At 43.0% G+C, this 23,094-nt stretch overlaps 1 protein-coding gene across 1 annotated transcript in view; it reads right to left on the reverse strand.

Annotated features, from left to right (window-relative positions):
• Positions 1 to 1,207: 1,207 nt before the first annotated feature.
• LOC109431073 (slit homolog 3 protein) overlaps positions 1,208 to 23,094 on the reverse strand; it is a 43,086-nt gene continuing 21,199 nt past the window's right edge. The window contains exons 4-6 of the mRNA XM_062843466.1: positions 16,494 to 18,801; positions 11,125 to 11,408; positions 1,208 to 3,101 (exon numbers count right to left, since the gene is read on the reverse strand). Coding sequence (XP_062699450.1) covers positions 2,343 to 3,101; positions 11,125 to 11,408; positions 16,494 to 18,801 — 3,351 coding nt within the window. The 3' untranslated portion in view covers positions 1,208 to 2,342. The remainder of the gene's footprint in view (positions 3,102 to 11,124; positions 11,409 to 16,493; positions 18,802 to 23,094) is intronic.

The following is a 23,094-nucleotide window of genomic DNA, read 5'->3' on the forward strand; positions in this document are numbered from 1 at the left end:
GTCCAGAGATTCTACAGAATCTCGTCTAGAGATTCGCCAGAATCTCGTCTAGAGATTCGCCAGAATCTCGTCTAGAGATTCGACAGAATCTCGTCTAGAGATTCGACAGAACCTCGTCTAGAGATTCGACAGAATCTCGTCTAGAGATTCGGCAGAATCTCGTCTAGAGATTTGACAGAATCTCGTCTAGAGATTTGACAGAATCTCGTCTAGAGATTTGACAGAATCTCGTCTAGAGATTTGACAGAATCTCGTCTAGAGATTTGACAGAATCTCGTCTAGAGATTCGACAGAATCTAGTCTAGAGATTCGACAGAATCTCGTCTAGAGATTCGACAGAATCTCGTCTAGAGATTCGACAGAATCTCGTCTAGAGATTCGACAGAATCTTGTCTAGAGATTTGACAGAATCTCGTCTAGAGATTCGACAGAATCTCGTCTAGCGATTCGACAGAACCTCGTCTGGAGATTCGACCGAACCTCGTTTGCAGATTCGACCGAACCTCGTCTGGAGATTCGACAGAACCTCGCCTGCAGATTCGACAGAACCTCGTCTGGAGATTCGACAGAATCTCGTCTAGAGATTCGACAGAATCTCAACTAGCGATTCGACAGAACCTCGTCTGGAGATTCGACAGAATCTCGTCTGGAGATTCGACAGAATCTCGTCTAGAGATTCGTCAGAATTTCGCTAGAGATTCGCCAGAATCGTGTCTAGAGATTCGCCAGAATCTCGTCTACAATTTCGCCTAATGATTCTCTAAAATCTCGTATAGTGTTTCGCCGGAATCTCCTCTAGAGATTCGCCAGAATATCGTCTTAAGGTTGGCAAGAATCAATGATTCTCCAGAGCCGAAGATTCGCCAGAATTACGTCTGAAGTTTCGTCAGAATCTCGTCTAAAGATTCATCAGAATCTCGGCTTAAGAATACCAGAATTAAAGATTATTCAGAATTTCGTCTAAAGATTATTCAGAATCTCGTCTAAAGATTCGCCAGAATCTTGTCTCAAAATTCGCCAGATTTGTGTCTTAAATTTTTTAAATAAAGACGCGTCCAATGACATGTCTAAATCTGGTCCAGGAATTTTATTGAAGAGATGTGTCCAAATCTTCTTCAAATAATTCCAGAAATAATTATAGTCAAGTGAAATTGCCATATTCTTACCACGATTCAACGTACTTTTTCATATCTTTATACCATCCATCGTCGTCTTTGGCAACCCTGATCATAGCTTCGACTGAACTTTTCCACCCCGAAACTTAATTCACTCCCAACTTCATGGCCTGCTGTTGCGCTAGGAAAATTTAAAATTTACTCACCTACCATCGTCATCGTCGTCCATCCTCTTCCACCACCACCACCACCACCATCGCCGCATCCAGTTGTTTGTTTTCACTTGTTCTTGTTGTATCATCAAACTTCGGATCGGGCCATTTCGGTCGTCTTCCTTGCGCTTTCCCAGTTTCAAAATTTCGATTCGTACCCTTCCCGTTCCTCTTCCCCGTCCGTTATTTACAGGAATGACTTCTTCCGATTCCCTTTGCCGCGCGTCGTCACGTTCTTTCATTCCCGCGTGCCATCTTAACGACCGACAAGCTATTTACACAAATTTGACACCTTCACTGTCTGCGCCGCCCGACCGCCTCGGTAGTGTACACGCTTCGACGCCTACTTTGATTTACAGCGTTTTGCTGGTTCGCTTCGTTCCTTCGGTCGGTCGCCGCTTGCTTGGGTCGCTCACCCCCGCGCACGCGATTCGGTTTGTTTGTAGCTCATTAACACTTTTGATTTCTTCGCTAAATATTTATGTGAATGTTTGCTTCTACTTTGATTTTCCATTTTTCTTCGGTTTCTTGTTTTGATTTATATTTGTAGGTATGTTTTCGTAAGTGTTGCATTTTGCTCGTTGTTCAGTCCCCGTGAGGTTTCCATCTGTTGGAACCGGATGTCATTTTGCTAGAAGTTTTTTGTTTTTGTTTGTAGGAGGAAGCAGAACCGTTTTTGTTGATGGGATTTCTTTATCATCGTACAAGTTGAGCCAAAGGGTATTAGAATATAATGAAACTTTTGCCGCAAGATTTCAATTTTTAGTATATTTTTTTGTCATTTTTAATATATTTTGTTGTTAACCATACTTGTGGTAAAAGTTTCATGAAAAACTAAGACCCTTCGGCCCAAACTCGTACTATAGTAAAAGAAAATCCCCTAATCTAGTTGACTAGAGATTTGCGTCTGTGTGTTTGTATAAAAAAGACCAGAAAAAAAAACAAGATGGCAGAATCAACAACCTAATTGACAAAGCTTGACATTTTCTTGCAGGTGGTCCTTCTTTCACTGTTTTCAACTATCGATATAAATCTTCTTGCGCTCCTCGGCCCCCGGGACGGATCCGCCTCCGTTGAGGGTCGTGGTCGTTCCCAGCACCGCCCCGGATATAAAGCTCGGATGTCCATCAACCGTCGTGACCGGCTGCTGGTTATGATGGTTATGTTGATGGTGATGATTATTATGCAGGAAGCTATTCGTCCCTCCTCCTCCACCGGCACCAGCCACCCCATCTCGTCCGTGCTCATCGTTCGGGATGGAGAAATGTCGGTACGAGATGAATTCCGGTGCCATTGGTTGCTGCTGCCGCTTGGCCGCATCCAACCTCTGCTTTTTGATTTTCAGGTAGCCCAGGACCGAAACCAGGACAATGAACACGATTATCCCCAGGCAGCAGCCGACGATCAAACCCAGTCGACGGGTTAAAATCGAATGAATAATTCCCTGGCTGGAGATTCCGTCGACCTCGGCCAGCGGGTTCGGTCCAATCGAGTCCAGCGTTCGCACTTCGGTGCACTTGGACGTCGGAGTGTCCATCATCAGCGACAGCAGCGTGTTCGAGAAGGACGTATCCAGCTCGCCCGCCATAAAACCGTTTTGATTATTTAAAACCTGGTTCTGGATCTGGTTCGATTGGTTCAGTAGGCTGTGGATGTCGTTCTGGGACGAGAGCCAGTTGCCCAGGCCCAGCACGCAAATCAAATAGCGCGTGTTCGATGACAGGCGATCCAATTTGGCGGAATTTGCCAGTCGGTTCAGCGTTTTTCCACGAAACTGTCACGGAGAAAAGAAAACAAAAAACAAATCATGCAAACTTGTTGTAATCTTTGAATAGGGGGACCATATGGAACGTGGACAAAAGAAAGATATCCCTGGAGATTTTTTTTTCTATTACTGTAAAACGGGGTATCTTTGGTAATGCGGGTAACTTTGATAGTGCGACTGACATTGTACAGTTTATTTTTTAACTATGATTCCTTTAACCAGTTAAGAAAAAGGTAAACGTAGATCAATTCCATACATATGAAGGGTCACCTTTCACGTATTTTCATTTAAACCTAAGTTATATACAACTTTTTGGGCAAAAAATGAAAATGGTTGATATTTTTGTCATTTGTCAACCCCTCCAAACAATCTACTGTACAACTTCGTTCCAACTATTTTTTAATGAATGGACTCTTATTCTCGATAGATCTATCATAGTAGATCCCAAATCTGACCTTGAATCTCTCAACGAAGTGTGTTTTTACGAACTGGAACGATTTTTGTAAATTGGGATATTATTCTCCATACATAGATAAACGCCTAAAAGTATGCAATGCCCTTGTAATTTCATGTAGTTAAATCTGTGTTGTTCAAAAATTTATTAATAAAACATTAAAAAACTACCCAAAAAAAGAAAAATCACTATGAATAGTATGTAATCATATGTTGATGTACCGTTAAACATATATTTTCACAAAGACAATTATCTTTTAAAGCTAAATTCACTGTGTTTTTCACTCAGTACTTAACAAACTCATTTTTGTATGTAGAATTTAAGGAAAAATCAATGTTTTGATATAAAAATTCTAACCGATATATTCCACAAGGCTTCTCTCACAACGTTCATACTCCTAAGATTTCAATCTGTGATTTTTTTTAAAGATTTGATGTGTTTTCGGGGCACTATCAAAGTTACCCCAAAATGAAAATCTGATTCTCGTTCAAATGAAAAACTAAGTCACCCAAAATATTCAAGATTATCGGATCTTTCAATTGCAATTGGTAACTGATACCCCAGTACTTGTTTTAAAAATATAAAACTAGGGGAAATACTTTTACATGGACAAATATTAAGAAAATTCGCTGAAAAACTATCAAAGTTACCCCGTTTTACGGTACAAATAATAACCATATTGGGGAGCGTGCCTAGCGTGATGCCCTTCATGCTAAGGACTTGTGATGGAGTCCCAGTCCCAGCAAATTCACAAAAAAGATTTTTTGCTTCACTGCTCATATACACATAGATGACGTAAGTGCCACTGTAGTTTTCAGCACACTTTTGCAATTTTAGCAAGCGAAGTAAAGTCCCAGAAACCGAAATGAAAGCCTAGGACTAATAACATTTATATACCGTCGTTGGGGGTGAGAATGTGTAAAAAATGCATACTTCCACATTGATTGTTCAATAACGTTTGCTTCTTTGTATGAAAAAGTCTTTTGATCACTGGGATGTGATCTTTGGTAATGTATGCACAAATGATGAAAAAATATTTGAAGCTCAATTTTCCTTCAAACTACAAACCGAATTTGTTCCGCACTGACAATAAAGCAAGTTAATAAAGTTCTTGTTCCGGTTGATGCTACTTACCAATAATATATTATATGATGAATATAAGTTTGTGATTCAAAAAGTATCAATCCACCTAAAAGTGTGATGTTTCATCGAGCCTTAAAAGTGGCATTTTAAAAAGGCCTTATTTTCAAACTTTTTTCGATGATTTATCAAGAACTTATCTAATTGCTCTAGAGACCTAATTTGTCGACAGGAACTGCTGGCAACCACGAGGATATATGCTCGGGAACGGGTCAACAGATCTACACCATTATTTCAGTGTTTAATTCGTGCAGGGCTTCGACGTGTTCGTTCGAAAAAAAAATAATAATAATTGGGAAAATCGACCGGGAACGCACTGAAAACGAAAATAAAAAATTTTAAATTTCATTTTGCGGGGCAATTTTCTACAGCTGCAAAGCAAACACAGTAGGCAGGCAGAACGACGTTTACCGGGACAGCTAGTAAAAGAATAAATTTATTCGGAAAATATGTAACCGACTATGTAAAAGTATAGCCTCAGATGTCTTGAAAAACTTTAAAGAAAACAACAAAGTGATCCGAGCCTTGTGACAAATGTTATAACCTACTGATCGTCTGAGAGTGGTTAACATTTCACATGTAAAGGAATTCGTACTGAGGAATAACATCGATAATAAAATCTCAATTTTCGGCCAGAGTTGCCAAGAGTATATCTTTTCCCACGTGCAGAGTGGATCGCTTTGCAGTCTTCGACAAAGGTTTATGACACATCCTGGGCTATACTTTTACATTAGAGGTTATATGGTATGGGACAATTTCGAGCAACTATCAAAGTACGAAAAAGTATGTTATCTTATCTAAAATTCCATACAAACTTCAATCGCGATGCGCAAAATGTAGGCTAAACTAATCATGCCCAAATTTTGCACAGTTGTCTGGGACCTCAAATAGCGAGAAACGAAGTAGGCTTCAAGGTGTAAGGACGCGTTTTGTTTTCGTTCGCGTGTGTCAAATTTTGTGTGAAACTTTTAAAATATTCACTTTATTCCTACGTACTTATAGTTTTTTGAGTGAAACTTGTGTGAACCATAGTATGTGTCACCTATCAATCTCGGAAGAGGACAACGGCAGGTGTATGAAAGGCTCTCAAGTACCACCTATCCTGTTTTACGTGTCTCTGCGAATTGTCATTATCTGCAAATTGAATTGATGAAAATCCGATGAATAGTGTTCACCAGCGGAGTTCGTCGAAATCGGAACACCACCGTCAACGATTTGGATGCATCTTCTGATGGGCCATCGTCAAGCACGATTGCCAAGAAATCGTTAATTTTAAGTGCTCAACAATCTAATATCATCTAAATGAAGAGTACAAAGTTTCCCAAACTTTTCAAAAAAATCGGTGAGATCCATCTATAATTCATTATTTTTGTAATTATTTTTAAAATTAAAGGTTCAAATTGAGATGTCTCACATCATCTTATAATTATGTCTGTTAACTAAGGCAAACATTTTTGATCCAGTCGCATAACTTAATCATACTGAACTCCATACCATTCCCACCTTCATACACAAATCCCACATCCTTTCTATTTACGAGGGCGTCGGTGAGTCGCTGGCATCTCAATAAATAGATATTGTCCCTTCCTTACTATCCCTTCCTATACACATAACGTATTTCTTATCGCTTCAAAGAGCGACCAATGGCGCTTAAACCTAGGCTTTAAGCTAGGACACAGTGTAAATACCTGTGCCCCATCCCTGATGCAAAAAGGACCATGGAGTGCTACGTCACTTCCAACGTTGGTGTTTAAATATAATAAAACACTTACACTCACCAACACATCTACATGATCTACTCAAAAACACTTACACAATTTGAATCCTGTCGTATTACTCACTTATGGTAAATCCCAAATCAACCTATTCCAAACATCCAACTCCCTGATACCTATGGGGGCGGCGGTTGGATATCATCACATCCTTTCGTATCCTCGTAACGGAGAAGATGGGCGTAGCCGGCAATGAAAGTTTTCATGTCTTTTTTACTTCAACCTCTGATTGGATAGCTGCTCTTTCCCAAATAGCAATTAGAATAGGAGTAATAAAGTTTTAACATGACAACTTTCAGTATGCAATCTACGAATTACTCCGTTACTACGCAACGCAACACAAGTTTCAGTGGGACCTCAAATAGCATCTTGAAAACTTTGATCTGATTGAATCTGATCAATTCTATTTTTTTCTATCAAAGTTGGCCCACCTTAACGTGCATTTTGATGTCCAGAACAAGTTTGTAGAAAGTTACAATAATGTAGGAATTTATCTGTTGATGCTATACTGAAAAAAAACTAATTTTAGGGTTACTTCGCAGAAACCGCTCCATATCTCGAAAACCGTAAGAGGTGGAAATATTTACTCTTATTATGGGCTACAGCTTTGCCAAAGTCGTTAAACCTCTAAAAAATATTTGAAATTTTTTTCCATCTCAATAATCAATCTCCCTAGATCATCAATAAAATTCTATTGAAAGGCGCCTTTTAACATGCAGAAAAACTTTGTAGAACACGCTAAACCTTTAGAACCAACCTAAAAAAGTTATTTAATTTTGATTGCAAAATCATCTATTTTGAACACTGTGAGGCGTTCAATTTTCATCCGGTCTTCGGCATAGTTGAAGTTAGTAGGGTTTTTCAACTAACTTCTAAGACACTTGTGAAAAGGTTACGGAAAATTAAATAAGAACATCATTTTCTTCTGTAGATTTTTACGGATTTCTTAACCAGAATTTTAATCTAGAAATCTTATCCTTTGATTACTCCAAAAACTTCATCTTGAATTCCTTCCGTAACACCTGCTAGGGATTTCACCTTGTGTGTCTTCAGTGGACTCCTCCAGATTCCTTAACGGATTTCTTCTGAGAATTTCTCAAGGAAATTCTTCGGAATTTGCTATTAGGAATTTGGGGGTTTAATCTGTTAGGAGTAAGTTTCGTGAGGGAACAAGAGTTTACTCCGGTATTAAGGGCCTCAATCTAGGTATTTCTCCAGATACTCCTGAAGGATTCCCAGAAGAAACTTCTAAAGGATTCTTATCTAGCCCGAAGCTTTCCCGTAAGAAACTCATGGAGGAATTCTTGGAAGAACTTCTGCGGGATTTTTAAAAGGAACTTCGGAAGAATTTGTCGTAGGTAATCGTGTGAGAATTTCGGAAGAAACATCTTGGTTAATCTCAAAAGCAACTCTTGAAGGAATGTCAAGAGGTTATAGCCCAGAATGATTTCTTGAATGAATTTCGATTCCTGATGGAATTCCTGAAGAAATCCCAGAAGAAACTTCAGGTGGAACTAAAGTAAAGACATCTGCGTTAATCCGAGAAGGAACTCCTGAAGAAATCCTAGGAGTGAGAGATTCTTTCTATTTTAGTCTTGTCTATACATAGCCAGCCATTTCTTGGAAGAATCCTGGATAATGATGAAATCGAATACATTGCATCGTAGATACATTACAAGTGTTGAAGCGATCAGGCCTACTATGCTGCACGAGCAGCGGTCAGAAACTCTTTCTTCGAAAAATGCTCAACGAATTCCAAAAGATATCCAAGCGAAATGATACGAGATAGCCTATAGATTATATAATTGAATATTCCTTGGTATTGTTGTAACTACTACATATGTGCGGATTTTTCCTGGGATTTTCACAACGCGAATCGTCGTGTAATAATATTCCTTGTAGATGGAGTCTCGATTGTAAATTAGTCTAGTACAGAAAACTAAACTGAGGAAACTTGGTTCACTAGAACCAAGGAGTTTTGCTTTCAGGGGTTTAATATGGAAAATTAAACCCCTTCAGGGAAGTATTCATAATTCAAAGAATAGCAAACGTGGTTCCCAGGGAAATTTCTGTGGGGAAAAGGGCTAAAAGAATCTCAAAAAGCTCAGGAGGCATTAAGAGGGGCAAATTTTTCTCCGGAACTTTGATGGGTGGAGCAAAAAGGGGGTTTTTGAAGGTCTCAGGGAGATAAGGAAACAGGGAAACAAAAGAAGCCAAAAATGGGTTATTGAAGAAGAAGTTGAGGCAAACGCAAGCATCGAAAGGTCTAAAGATGCGCAGCAAAAGAAGGTTTCAATAAGGTGTGAAGGGGGATGTAAAAGGGGTGCAAAAGATTAGCTGAAGAAATTTTAGGGAGAGAAGTGTTTTGATTGGAATATTTAAGAGCAATAGGAGTATGAGAGATGGAAAAATAGTTACAACTAAAGTTTCACAAGGATTTCCGGAGGCTTCAGGGGCGATTCAAAGAGTTTTCAGAGGGTCTCAAGAAGGTTTAGGAAGGGTTTCAGTTGAGTTTCAAAAGTCTTATGAGAAAATAAAGGTTTTCAGCCTCTTCTTTGAAATTCTCATGAAACGCCCATGTAGTCGAGGCAGACCCGTAACAGATACCTAAGGTGGAAAGGGTCTGTGCTTCACACAATTTCAAGAGCATGGCTCCCGTTTTTTGACGAGAGACGAAGACGAATAAGTGAGAGCTTTCGGACCGTGCGAGAAATAAATCGCAGCACCAGCGCTACTATTTATGATTCAGCGATTATTGCACAGTGCTTGGGACCTTGAGACTAAGCTTGTTTTGTGTTAGGTGCTTTTAACACAAGATACACTTATGAAATTTTTATCTCATACATATGAAGATCCTAATTATTTTGAGAGTTGGTTTCTTTAAAAAAGCTATTTGGTTGATCAAGGACTTACAAATGATTGAATAAACGTTTGAAGCGATATTTCGCCACTAGGCTGCGCTAGTAAGCATGTACATTTTATTTCTAATGTACATCACGATCCTGATTACTTAGATACATTATGTCTTCGATATTTTTTTCTGGTTAGACATAAGCTTACAAATTGTAAACCATACAAACACATCCAGGGCGATCTTAGGATCTGAGGCTTATAGATGATAACAGTAAACTTTCAACGGGATTTTGGGGAGATTTTGGGACGTTTAGGGCGTTTCCCCCATGAGACTTCTCAAAACGTCTCCCGTATCATGCCAAGTGATTCTGCTGTAGTTTGCTAAGATGGCTGAGGTGCAGAGTGTTCTAATGAGTTACGTAATATTCACTCCCAGCTTTTGAGAGGATTTAAAGAAGCTTTTTTTTTGAGTTCCATGGGCTTTAGGTATTTTCAGAGCATCTCAGGGACATTTTAATATTGTTTCATGAAGTTTGAAGAGGTTCTTAAAAGTCATTTAACGCCCGGATGAACACCCTTTAACTTTTTAGGGCTTCCAGGGGATATCAAGAGGGGATATCTTGGAGTTTCAAAGGCATTTCAAAGGGATTTAAGGTGGATTCAAGGAAGTTCCATAAATGTTCTAAGGGGTTGCAGTGGAGTGGGCACTAAAACTGCTTTAAAATCCGCCTGAATCCTCTTAAAATGCTTCTGATGCTTTACTCAACCCAATAAAATGCTTACGAAACGTCCCTTTAACTCCTTTCAGGGCATTTCTTAAACTTCTTGAAATGTCCTGAAACTTTCTTGATATCCTTTAAAATTTCCTAAAACGCACCTGAAACCTTCTGAAAAGCTTCAAAATTCCTCTTAAGCACCCTGAAATCCCCTCAAGTTCTCAACAACCTCCTTGAAATGCTATGAAACGGCCTCACTGGCCCCCATGATATCCTCTTGAATGCCCTCGAAACTCTACGAAACGCTCCTGAACCGCCTTAAACATCTCAACCAGCATGTCCTGAAACATCGTTGAAGCCTTCTAAAGTATCCTGTGTACTTCAGCCTTTGGAAACATTCCTTTTTTTCTTATACTTCTCGTCTTCTTCTTCTTTGTGGCTCTACATACGTTCCCACTACAACTGTGTCTGACTCATTTCAACTTAGTGATTTTTTACCGTTTTTAATTGAAGGGCTTTTTTGCCTGCCATTGCATGAATTCGTATATTGTGGAAGTACAATTATACACTATGGCCAGGGAAGTTGAGATAAGTTCTCGACTGGAACTGGAATCGAGCCCGCCGGCCGGCCATGGCAATCCGTAGCCTCATCCATTAAGTTTAAAAAATCAAATTCGTTTTTCGGGAGTTCAGGCCGCTCCTTTGTATGAAGCCCGACCAATGCGCAATGACCACGTCGTTTATGGACGGTCCCTATGTATGTAATCTGATCAAATCAAAAGGAAGATAACTGGGTTCAGGAACAAAGATGGAAAACATCACCGAATTTCATCTCATATAGTTTCACAATTTCTCGTACGATTTTTTATCAGTGAGATAATATATACATAATGCCGGATAGTTGTCGTAAAACATATTTATAACCGGCACTGAAATTAGAAAATATTGAATTGACATTTTCATAACACATCTCAATCCTGTCGAGGAAATGAAAGTTTTATTATTCAAAACGTCATATGGTCACCCTATCGCTAAAACACTTCACCAACAATGAAGAAAAGAATCATGACATACTAAGAACTAACCCCGATACTTACATCCTCCACCGTATCCAGCGAGTGGAATATCACGTGGTACCCATGCAGCCCGGAATGCTCCCGACTCTGCCACGACACCAGCACCGAGTACGGCTGAATATCCTGGATGGCGATCTTCAGTATCATCGGCACGTCACAGAACTCCAACGGTTCCATGGCCAGCAAACTTTTCCCGTGCACTTCGGCCGGCTGCTCGCACCGTACGTTTTCGCTGGTCCATTTCCGGTGGTCACTCAACCACTCCCACAGCTCCTGCGTGTCACACGAACAGTTCAGATGGTTCTCTGCGGAAGAAAAACAAAGAAATTTACATAACCATTACCATTTAAGGTCATTACCGGAGGGCGGTCGGCCGACAGGCCGGAAATGTTCGAGCATCGAACCAATCGAGAAAGGGTTCACGCCACCATTCTCAATCAATATTAAGTGCGAAAAGTTCCCATTCGTTTTCATTTGGTTCACTTGTCGAACAGCACAGCACACCATTCGAGAGAAATTGATCCACAATTTGCTCCGTTTAACGAGAAGGGTCACTTCCATTAAGGATGGCATTACCGGTTGTTATTAACTGTTGCCAACAACGCAACAACGTTTGGCCTGAGGCAAGCTTTTATGCTAACGAGAAGGGATTAGCAAATGGTCGTCGTCCCTCCTGGAAAGTCGTCATAACAATTACACCGAAATGGCCCCCCGAAAAGAAAAAGGTCGAGTTACCATGACGATCACGATAATGGCAGTAGGCGATGACGTGACTGACAAAGAACGAATGTCTCGACGGTCTCGACTCCACCAAAAGTACGGAGAAGGTGAAGGCTCATTATGAGGTTCACTTGAATTTGCCTCAGGACATACGAATGCTCTCCAATTATCCGGAGCTTTGTTGAAATGCCATCGACTGATACAACTGAGCTTTGAACAGAGCTCGGGAAAAGGTTTCGAAAAATATCATCCTAGAGATTTGGGAGAATCTCGTCCAGAAATTCGGAAGAATCTCGTCTACAGATTCGGAAGAATCTCGTCCATAAATTCTAAAGAATCTCGTCCAGAGATTCTCCAGAATATCGTCTGGAGATTCTCCAGAAACTCGTCCAAAGACTCTCCAGAATCTCGTCCAGAGACTCTTCAGAATCTCGTCTAGAGGCTCTCCAGAATCTCGTCCAGAGATTCAACAGAATCTCGTCTAGAGATTCTCCAAAATCTCGTCCAAAGACTCTCCAAAATCTCGTCTAGGTATTGTCCAGAATCTCGTTCAGAGATTCTATAGAATCTCGTCTAGAGATTCTCCAGAATCTCGTCTAGAGATTCTCCAGAATCTCGTCTAGAGATTCTCCAGAATCTCGTCTAGAGATTCTCCAGAATCTCGTCTTGAGATTCTCCAGAATCTCGTCTAGAGATTCTTCAGAATCTCGTCTAGAGATTCTCCAGAATCTCGTCTAGAGATTCTCCAGAATCTCGTCTAGAGATTCTCCAGAATCTCGTCTAGAGATTCTCCAGAATCTCGTCTAGAGATTCTCCAGAATCTCGTCTGGAGATTCTCCAGAATCACGTCCGGAAATTCTCCAGAATCTCGTCCGGAGATTCTCCATGGAGAACTTCTAACAAATAAACACTTTCTTGCTAGAAGTTAGTCACAGTGACTTATGCGCAACAAAAACCTGCGCCGCCGTGACTCTTCGGTGACAAGTGTGTTACTTGGGGCAGAATCTCGTCCGGAGATTCTCCAGAATCTCGTCCGGAGATTCTCCAGAATCTCGTCCGGGGATTCTCCAGAACCTCGTCCGGAGATTCTCCAGAATCTCGTCCGGAGATTCTCCAGGATCTCGTCCGGAGATTTTCCAGAATCTCGTCCGGAGTTTCTACAGAATCTCTTCCGGAGATGCCATCGACTGATGCAACTGAACTTTGAACAGAGCTCGGGAAAAGGATTCGAAAAATATCATCCTAGAGATTTGGGAGAATCTCGTCCTGGAATTCGGAAGAATTTCGTTCAGAAATTCGGAAGTATCTCGTTCAGAGATTCGGAAGAATCTCGTTCAGAAATTCGGAAGCATCTCGTCCAGAGATTCAGAAAAATCTCGTCCAAAGATTCGGAAGAATCTCGTCCAGTGATTCGGAAGAATCTCGTCCAGAGTTTCGGAAGAATCTCGTACAGAGATTCGAAAGAATCTCGTCCAGAGATGCGAAAGAATCTCGTCCAGAGATTCGGAAGAATCTCGTTCAGAGATTCGGAAGAATCTCGTCCAGAGATTCGGAAGAATCTCGTCCAGAGATTTGAAAGAATCTCGTCCAGAGATTCGAAAGAATCTCGTCCAGAGATTCGGAAGAATCTCGTCCAGAGATTCGGAAGAATCTCGTCCAGAGATTCGGAAGAATCTCGTCCGGAGATTCGGAAGAATCTCGTCCAAAGATTCGGAAGAATCTCGTCCAGAGATTCGGAAGAATCTCGTCCAGAGATTCGGAAGAATCTCGTCCAGAGATCCTCCATAATGTCGTCCAGAGATTCTCCAGAACATCATCCACAGGTTATCCAGAACTTCGTGAAGAAATTCTCCAGAATCTCGTGCAGAGATTCTCTAGAATCTCGTGCAGGGATTCTCCAGAATCTCGTGCAGAGATTCTCCAGAATTTCGTGCAGAGATTCTCCAGAATCTCGTGCAGAGATTCTCCAGAATCTCGTGCAGAGATTCTCCAGAATCTCGTGCAGAGATTCTCCAGAATTTCGTGCAGAGATTCTCCAGAATCTCGTGCAGAGATTCTCCAGAATCTCGTGCAGAGATTCTCCAGAATCTCGTGCAGAGATTCTCCAGAATCTCGTGCAGAGATTCTCCAGAATCTCGTGCAGAGATTCTCCAGAATCTCGTGCAGAGATTCTCCAGAATCTCGTGCAGAGATTCTCCAGAATCTCGTGCAGAGATTCTCCAGAATCTCGTGCAGAGATTCTCCAGAATCTCGTGCAGAGATTCTCCAGAATCTCGTGCAGAGATTCTCCTGAATCTCGTCCAGAGATTCTCTAGAATCTCGTCCAGAAATTCTCCAGAATCTCGTCCAGTGATTCTCTCGAATCTCGTCCAGAGATTCTCCAGAATCTCATCCAGAGATTCTCCAGAATCTCATCCAGAGATTTTCCAGAATCTCGTCCACAGATTCTCCAGAATCTCGTCCACAGATTCTCCAGAATCTCGTCCACAGATTGTCCAGAATCTCGTCCAGAGATTCTCCAGAATCCCGTCCAGAGATTCTCCAGAATCTCGTCCAGAGATTCTCCAGAATCTCGTCCAGGGATTTTCCAGAATCTCGTCCAGAGACTCTCCAGAATCTCGTCCAGAGACTCTCCAGAATCTCGTCTGGAGATTCTCCAGAATCTCGTCCGGAGATTCTCCAGAATCTCGTCTAGAGATTCGTCAGAATCTCGTCTAGAGATTCTCCAGAATCTCGTCTAGAGATTCTCCAGAATCTCGTCTAGAGATTCTCCAGAATCTCGTCTAGAGATTCTCCAGAATCTCGTCTAGAGATTCTCCAGAATCTCGTCTAGAGATTCTCCAGAATCTCGTCTAGAGATTCTCCAGAATCTCGTCCAGAGATTCTCCAGAATCTCGTCCAGAGATTCTCCAGAATCTCGTCTAGAGATTCGTCAGAATCTCGTCTAGAGATTCGTCAGTATCTCGTCTAGAGTTTCGTCAGAATTTTGTCTAGAGATTCTAAAGAATCTCGTCTAGAGATTCTCCAGAATCTCGTCCAGAGATTCTCCAGAATCTCGTCCGGAGATTCTCCAGATACTCGTTCAGAGATTCACTAGAATCTCGTTCAGAGATTCACTAGAATCTCGTTCAGAGATTCACTAGAATCTCGTTCAGAGATTCTCCAGAATCTCGTCCAGAGATTTTCCAGAATCACGTCCAGAGATTCTCCAGAATCTCGTCCGGAAATTCTCCAGAATCTCGTCCGGAAATTTTTCCAGAATCTCGTCCGGAAATTCTCCAGAATCTCGTCCGGAAATTCTCCAGAATCTCGTCCGGAGACTCTCCGATTGTCTCGAGTGAAAATCAATACAATAGATGCGCGGGTGTTTAGTGTTCAGTATTGTGTTGTTCTTTGCTGAGTATTGTGTTGTTCTTTACAGAGTAGAACATTAATCAAGACAATTAGATGATCGGCATTGTACCACAGAAACCCCACAACAATTGGTGAGATCTTTCCAATATTATTTATTTATAAATAATTTTACTTCAGTATATTTACTTTATAACTGCATATAAGTTGAAAATTTGCTATTTTCAACATCCTTTCATCTATTGGAAGATGCTTCAGTTCTGGGTTCTTTCTAAGTTGATGAAGGGATTTATAAATGCTTGCAAGGACTTGGCCAGGGGTGTGAAGCTGAGTAAATCTATGACATTGTAGATAGTAGCGACATCAGCAATGTCAATGGAAATATTCAACTTTGAAACTCCATCCAAGATTTGTGCAAGTATTCAGGTGAATATAGAAGGAAGCCACACCTTGAATTTTCAAAAGCACAAATCTGAGGAACTAAACATAGCAGCGAGCTGAAAAGTTGATCGATTGGTCACCCTCTGGTGGTGACCAATCGATCAACATTTTCAGCTCAGTGCGATACTTGGTTCTTCAGGTTTGTGCTTTTGAAAATTCAAGGGGTGGCTTCGTTCTATATTCACCTTCATGCTATGCTATGCTATGCTAATCTCGTCCGGAGACTCTCCGGAATCTCGTCAGGTGGTTTCCAGAATTTCGTCCGAAGATTATTCATAATCTCGTAATGAGTTTCTTCAGAATTTCGTCCGAAGATTCTCCAGAATCTCGTCCAGAGATTCTTCAGAATCTCGTCCAGAGATTCTTCAGAATCTCGTCCAGAGATTCTTCAGAATCTCTTTTGGAGATTCTCCAAAATCTCGTTCGAAGATTTTCCAAAATCTCGTCCGGAAATTCTCCAGAATCTCGTCCGGAGACTCTCCAGATTCTCGTCAGAAAATTCTTAAGCATCTCGGCAGGTGATTCTCCAGAATTTCGTCCTGAGATTATCCATAATCTCGTCATGAGATTCTTCAGAATTTCGTCCGAAGATTCTCCAGAATCTCGTCCAGAGATTCTCCAGAATCTTGTCCGGAGATTCTGCAGAATCTCTTCCGGAGATTCATCAGAATCACTTCCGGAGATTCTCCAGAATCTCGTTCAGAGATTCTTCAGAATCTCGTTCAGAGATGCTTCAGAGTCTCGTTCAAAGATTCTTCAGAATCTCGTTCTTGTCCGTTGCCTGAGTCCCTATAAACTTCTTCGGATATAAAGAAATAAAATATTCTTTAAACGTTCAAATGATTCAAAATAATCAAAGTATCATGTAATTCACTCACCTTCCAATCGCAGCTGCTTCAGGTGCGTCTCCAGTGGCTTCAGCGCTCGCAACGGCACATCCTCGAAGAAGTTCTTCCGCAGGTCCAACGTGACCAGTGCCCGCAGCGTCCGGAACGCATCCGACGAGATGCTCCGTATCCGGTTTCCATTCAGGTAGAGTTCCTGCAGCGCCACCAGGTGCCTCAGGGTGTTCTTTTGGATGCGCTCCAGCTGGTTGGACGAGATGTCCAGCACTTTCAGCCGCTGCAGATCGTCCGTGAACTCGTCCAGCTCCTTGATGTTGTTGTTGGAGATGTTGAGGATTTCTAGGAGACGGAGGCCTTGCAGGCGCTCCTTCGGGAGCATTTCGATTTCGTTGACGCTCAGATCGAGGATCTGGAGGTTGGACAGGGCAACGAAGGCTCCTGGCGAGACGCGGTTGATTCGGTTTTGGACCAGGTAGAGCCGTTGAAGGGCCGGGTAGATGTCGAAGTCCTTGCTGGTCAGGATGGTCAGATTGGTTTGGCTGATGTGGAGTTCCTTGAGGAAGGGGAAGCGACGCTGGTCGATGTCCGTGGTCATGGTGTGGTGGATTCGCTGGAGCGGGTTTCCGGTTAGGTTGAGCCATGCTAGGCGAGCGAGGGAGAATTCTGAGAGGGCTGTGTTTGGGATTTGTCTGAAGCGGTTGCAGGAGAGGTCGATTCGTTGGAGACTGATCGAGTGTTTGAAGAAGTTCTCGGGGAGGGCTAGGAGTAGGTTTCCGCTGAGATTGATCATGTCCAAGTGGGGGAGGGTGGCCGTGTTGAACCCGGTTAGGGATGAGATGGTGTTGTCCTGGAGGTCCAGGTGGCGAAGGTTTGGCAGGCCGTGGAGTTTGAAGAAATCGACGTTGGTTAGCTGATTTTGGGATAGGACGAGGGTCTCCAGGGTTGAAATGTTGGATAAGGCTATGTGGGGGAAATCGTTGATGCTGTTGTTTTGGAGACGAAGTTCCTTGAAGACGTTGAGGTTGTTGAAGATGGTTCGTTTCAAAGTACGCAGGAGGTTGTGGCTCAGATCCAACTTGACCAGGTTGTTGTTCTTGCTCAGCAGTGGGTACGGTAGATCTCGGATGGAACAGCGTTCCAGGACTAGTACTTGCAGCGAAGGTAATCGCTCCAGTGTGTTCTCTCGGACTATGGTAAAGTTGTTGGACGCTAACCGGAGGGTTCTTAGGGAGCTGGCGTCAATTTGTTTGATGTCTTCTGACCTTAGATGGTTGTCGTCAAGGTTCAACTCGTTGAGGTTCTGGAGACCTTTGAAAGCATCTGATTCTATGCGAGTTAGTTCACAGCCTTTGAGGTTTATCACACTGACGGAGAAATTCTGGTGAAATACGTCGGATTCCAAGATCCCTATGGGATTATGGCTAAGGTCTAATACTCGTAGCTTCTGAAGAGATCCAAATACATTGGATGGTAACTTTTGCAGCTGATTCTTGCTTATCAATAGCTCGTCTAGCTCCACCATGTTCTTGAACAGTTTTTCGTTCAAGCTGGTTAATCTGTTCAGGCTCAGATCTAGAAACCTAAGCCTTCGAAGCGAGTTGAACGCGTTGGGATCGATGCTAGATATGGAATTGTTCTTCAGATATAGCCTCTCCAGTTGTACCAGGTCTACAAACAATTCCTTATCCAAACTGTTGAGTTGGTTGTTCTCCAGCCATATCGTTTGCACGCTGCTCTGACCTTGGAAAGACCTCTCGTGGAGGTACTTGAGAGCATTGGAGTTCAACTGAATGGAAATTAACGCTGACGATGCCACCGAATCCACTTCTCCGAACATTGACGCATCGCTACCACCGGTCTTGGCCGTTATCAGCTTTCCCCGTGCCGTCAAAGGCTGTTGCAGGTGATTGGCCGACGTCTCAGTCGAGTAGTAGAACATTATATCAATCTCATCCAATGCATTCTCCTGCAAATTGATATATTGGAGCAGCTGGCAATTCTTGAAAGCGTTCCTCTCAATCACCCTAATAGCATTATTTTGCAAATGTAGCTCCATTAGGGCGCCCAGCGTCCCAAACAACTGCTCCTGAATCACCCGAATCTGGTTGCCGTTCAGCCGAATCTCACGCAGATTGAGTAACCGCCTGAAAACCCGCACATCCAGCTCGCTGATCAAATTATTATCCAAGCTCAGCGACTGCAGCTTACCGGTCATCTCGAACAATCCCATCGGGACCCGCCGGATGTGGTTGCCGCTCAGATACAGCTGCTCCAGGCTGAACAAACTCGACAGCGCCTCGGCGTCGAGCCGTTGAATTGAATTATTCTCTAAATAAATAACCTGTGTGTGCGAAACGGTTTCAAAAAAGAAAGGGGAAGATGAAAGACGAAACGATACAGTCAGTCAGTGTATGCATGAGTAAACCAATTTGGAGTGAATGATTGGAGCTGGGTAATCAGACGCAATTTATGTGATAAGAATGGTTGAATGATATGTAATTCAGTACTTTGCACGTTTGGTAATGATGGCAACGGTAAGAGTGTAAGAAGCATATACGTGGATTGGATAACAAAGCAGGCAACGACAGAATGTATTTCAACAAAGGATGTATTCTGTACAATACGCACCTTCAATTCGATTTGCTAAGTAGGCCATTTTCTGCAGTAATTTTTTATAACGTCTGAACATCTGGAAGACCAAATTCTGCTCAGTTTCACCGGCGAGTATTTTGAACTATTAGGTTGCGTAAGCATTGTCAACAATATTCTAAAACTATACGCTTTTTTGGTGAAAAAAACGTATTCACGGATTTTCGAATGAGTGTAATCAGTTTCGTACCTTTTGATTCCGCCCTAATTGTTTATCCTTTGACAGATACGCGTATTTCGACTACCACTTGTAATCTTCCTCAGTGTCAGTTATCCATTTAACTGGATAACTGACACTGAGGAAGATTACAAGTGGTAGTCGAAATACGCGTATCTGTCGAAGGATAAACAATTAGGGCGGAATTAAAAGGTCCGTACTCGTGATTACACTCATTCGAAGAGGGTATTCTGCTTAAAGGGTTCGAAAAGTCGGTATTCACGGAGATGGCGGATCGAGCCGCGAATTGCTGGGATTTCTCCTGGAATTCCTCTAGTAGATTCACCGGGCTTTCCTCTGAGAGCTGGAGGACATTTCTTCAGAGAATTCCACCGATTTCTTCACTTATTTCTGCAGGAATTCTACAAGGATTTCTATAGGACTTTCCGGGAATTCCTGAAGGGGTTCTAACTATTTTTTTTTTTGTAGAATTTATATCAGGAACCTCCAGAGGAATTCCGCTAAGAATTCCTGCAAGGGTTTTTTACCAGGAATATCTTTTGGAATTCCGAGAATCTCTGAAAAAGTTCAGAATTCCACAAGTACCTCCGGGAATCATTCTGGCAGTTCAACTGAGAATTTTCCCGGGCACCCCAGATCACACAGTCTGGGCGGTAAGTCCCACCACACTTTCCATCAAAATAACGATCAACCTCATATTTGTACTGTCGGGACATCTCTGCCTTTGGCGGGTGGCTTGTTGTCACCTTCCACTGGTGGAGCTCTGCTTCGTTCAGCTTCGTCAGATCCTAGCGCACGTAGCTCTGGGTTCAAGAACGCTCCTGCTCTTGGCCAATCAATCTTCGCGGTGCAGTGGAACATGAATGGCTACATTAACAACCTCCCGGACCTAGAGATGCTAGTGGACCAGTTCCACCCTGTGGTAATCGCACTACAGGAGATTCACCGAACAAATACCACAGCAATGGACAATACCCTCCGCCGTCAGTATCGTTGGTACACAAAAAGTGGAGCCAACATATACCAGTCCGCTGCCATCGGCGTAAGCGCTGAAATCCCAGCAGACCCAATCACCATAGACTCGGATTTACCCATTGTCGGAGTTCGTCTCCCATGGCCTTTCCCCGTATCAGTAGTGTCACTCTACCTTCCCAACGGGAAAATTGTCAACTTGAAGAAGAGCTTAGATGAAGTATTCAGGAAGATACCACATCCGTTGATTATACTGGGGGATGTGAACGGTCATCATAAGGCGTGGGGCAGTCCCCACAATAACACTCGCGGATCCATAATCACCAGGTTGGCCAATCAGTTAGATCTTGTCATTCTCAACGACGGTTCAAGCACTTTCTCCCGTGGGAGATCAGAAACGGTGGTCGATGTCTCGCTGGCATCGGTAGCCATCACACATCGCCTACTGTGGTCGGCCGAATCGGACTTCCGGTGAAGTGACCATAGGGCACTGCATGAAACTCTCTCTTTCTCTTTCACTCTTACAGAAATTTTGTAAACAACAAGGCCAAGAAACGTCAAAATCCCATACAAAATCAAAACAATGCAGTGCCCTATACACCTATCTTTCTCAAACTCAACAGCAGTGCTACACCAGAAACTAGTCGTCGTCCACGATGGCTATTTGACAAGGCCGATTGGTCGACCTACCGATGGGCGCTCGAAGCAAAACTTGAATCCTCTCCACCGGAGTCTATCCAGAACTTCGTCAGCCAGGTCAACTCTATTGCTTCCGACACTATTCCGAAGACCAAGCCCAATCCTGGCCGCCGAGCACTTCCTTGGTGGAGTAACGAAACCCGTAAATGTTTCAAATTACGAAGAAAAACGCTGAGAGTTGTCCAGAAACTACAGAAAAAATTACCGTCCAACCATCCCAATCTTCTTCAAGCTATGGAGTGGTATCACACTGCCCGCAACACGTGTAGGCAGGTTATACGAGAAGCCAAAGAAAAGTCGTTAACAGAATTTCTAGATGGAATCAATGAGAACGAGTCTGCAACCAATCTCTGGCGAAGAATCAATTGCTTCCAGGGTAAGAGAAGATCGCGTGGGATGGCCCTTAAGGTTGACGGATGCTTGTCACGCGATCCAACGGTAATCGCAAATGCGCTGGCGGATTATTTTCATGATATTTCCTCCTATCAACGCTATCCAAACGCTTTTCGAACAGCTAACCTGTCTCCAGATGTCACGATCAGACAGTCTGTAGTCCCTGCAGATCGTGGTCAGGACTTTAACCTTCCGTTTACCTTCGATGAGCTCGTTTTCGCTCTCAAAAAGGCAAAGGGGAAGTCAGCTGGACCTGATGACATTGGATACCCGATGTTAAAGAACCTACCTCTGAACGGAAAACTGGCTCTTCTTGATCTGCTTAATCAACAATGGACCTCCGGGGCCCACCCGGAATCCTGGAAGCATAGTTTCATAATAGCCATCCCTAAAAACACCGGACCTGCATCTGACGCCAGCAGCTACCGTCCCATTGCCCTTACGAGCTGTGTTGTTAAGGTGATGGAAAGAATTGTGAACCGTCGCTTGATAGGTTTTCTCGAAGAGAATCAACTCCTGGACAATCGGCAGCATGCGTTTCGTTCCGGTTTCGGGACGGGAACTTATCTGGCTTCTCTCGGCCAAATACTTGACGATGCTTTAAAGGAAGGAGAACATGTGGAGTTAGCATCACTTGACCTGGCCAAGGCATATAACCGAACATGGACACCCGGTATTCTCCAAAAGCTGGTAAGTTGGGGAATCTCTGGAAATATGCTGGCGTTTGTAAGGAACTTCTTGGAAGAACGAACTTTCCAAGTCCTCGTGGGAAACCATCGCTCCAAAATCGTCAAAGAAGAGACAGGCGTACCACAGGGCTCCGTTTTGGCAGTCACCCTATTCCTCGTGGCTATGGGTGGAGTATTCTTGGTACTACCGAAAGGAGTATTTATTTTGGTATATGCCAATGATATCCTTCTGCTAGTGAGAGGAAAACACCCCAAAAGCATCCGTCGTAAGCTAAAGGCGGCCGTCTCCGCTGTAGCTAGATGGGCAACCGAAGCTGGCTTTGACATGGCGGCAAACAAATGTGTTCGTGTCCACGTATGTGACTCCAGACATCGTCCACCTGGTAAAATTAACATTCGTGGTATCCCAATTCCAACCAGAAATTTCGTGAAAATACTAGGTATCACGATAGATAGAAACCTCTCCTTCCGTGCCCACTTCTCGGCAGTCAAATCCGCTTGCCGAACAAGGATCAGTATGATCAAAAGTATCTCGGGCAAGCGTACCCGGAGCGAACGGGCAACCCGCAAGCGAGTAGCTGATGCTGTAGTCAATAGCCGGCTGCTTTACGGGATAGAAATCTCCGGAAGATCTTTCGACGACCTCATTAAGATACTATCGCCCACGTACAATAACTGTGTCCGTATCCTGTCCGGTCTACTTCCATCAACTCCCGCAACATCGGCATGCGTGGAGGCAGGAATCCTTCCTTTTCGACACAAGGCAACCATGACACTGTGTTGTCGCGCAATTGGCTACTTGGAGAGAACTAGAGATAGAGGACAGGACTGTTTCCTCTCGAAGCAGGCAAACCGTGCCCTTAGAGAAGCGGTCAACACCACGCTTCCCCCGGTGGCTGAAGTTCACCGTGTTGGACCGAGAAGCTGGTCGGCCAAGGCGCCCACTATAGACAAAACAATTAAAAATCATTTTCGAAAAAACGCCTGTCCACAAGCCGTCCAAGTCCGTCTATGCGAACGATTGTCTAAAACCTACCCGAATGCTGATGTGTAC

This window comes from Aedes albopictus, chromosome 1 (genome assembly GCF_035046485.1).
Source record: "Aedes albopictus strain Foshan chromosome 1, AalbF5, whole genome shotgun sequence".
In the NCBI taxonomy this organism is placed as follows: domain Eukaryota; kingdom Metazoa; phylum Arthropoda; class Insecta; order Diptera; family Culicidae; genus Aedes; species Aedes albopictus.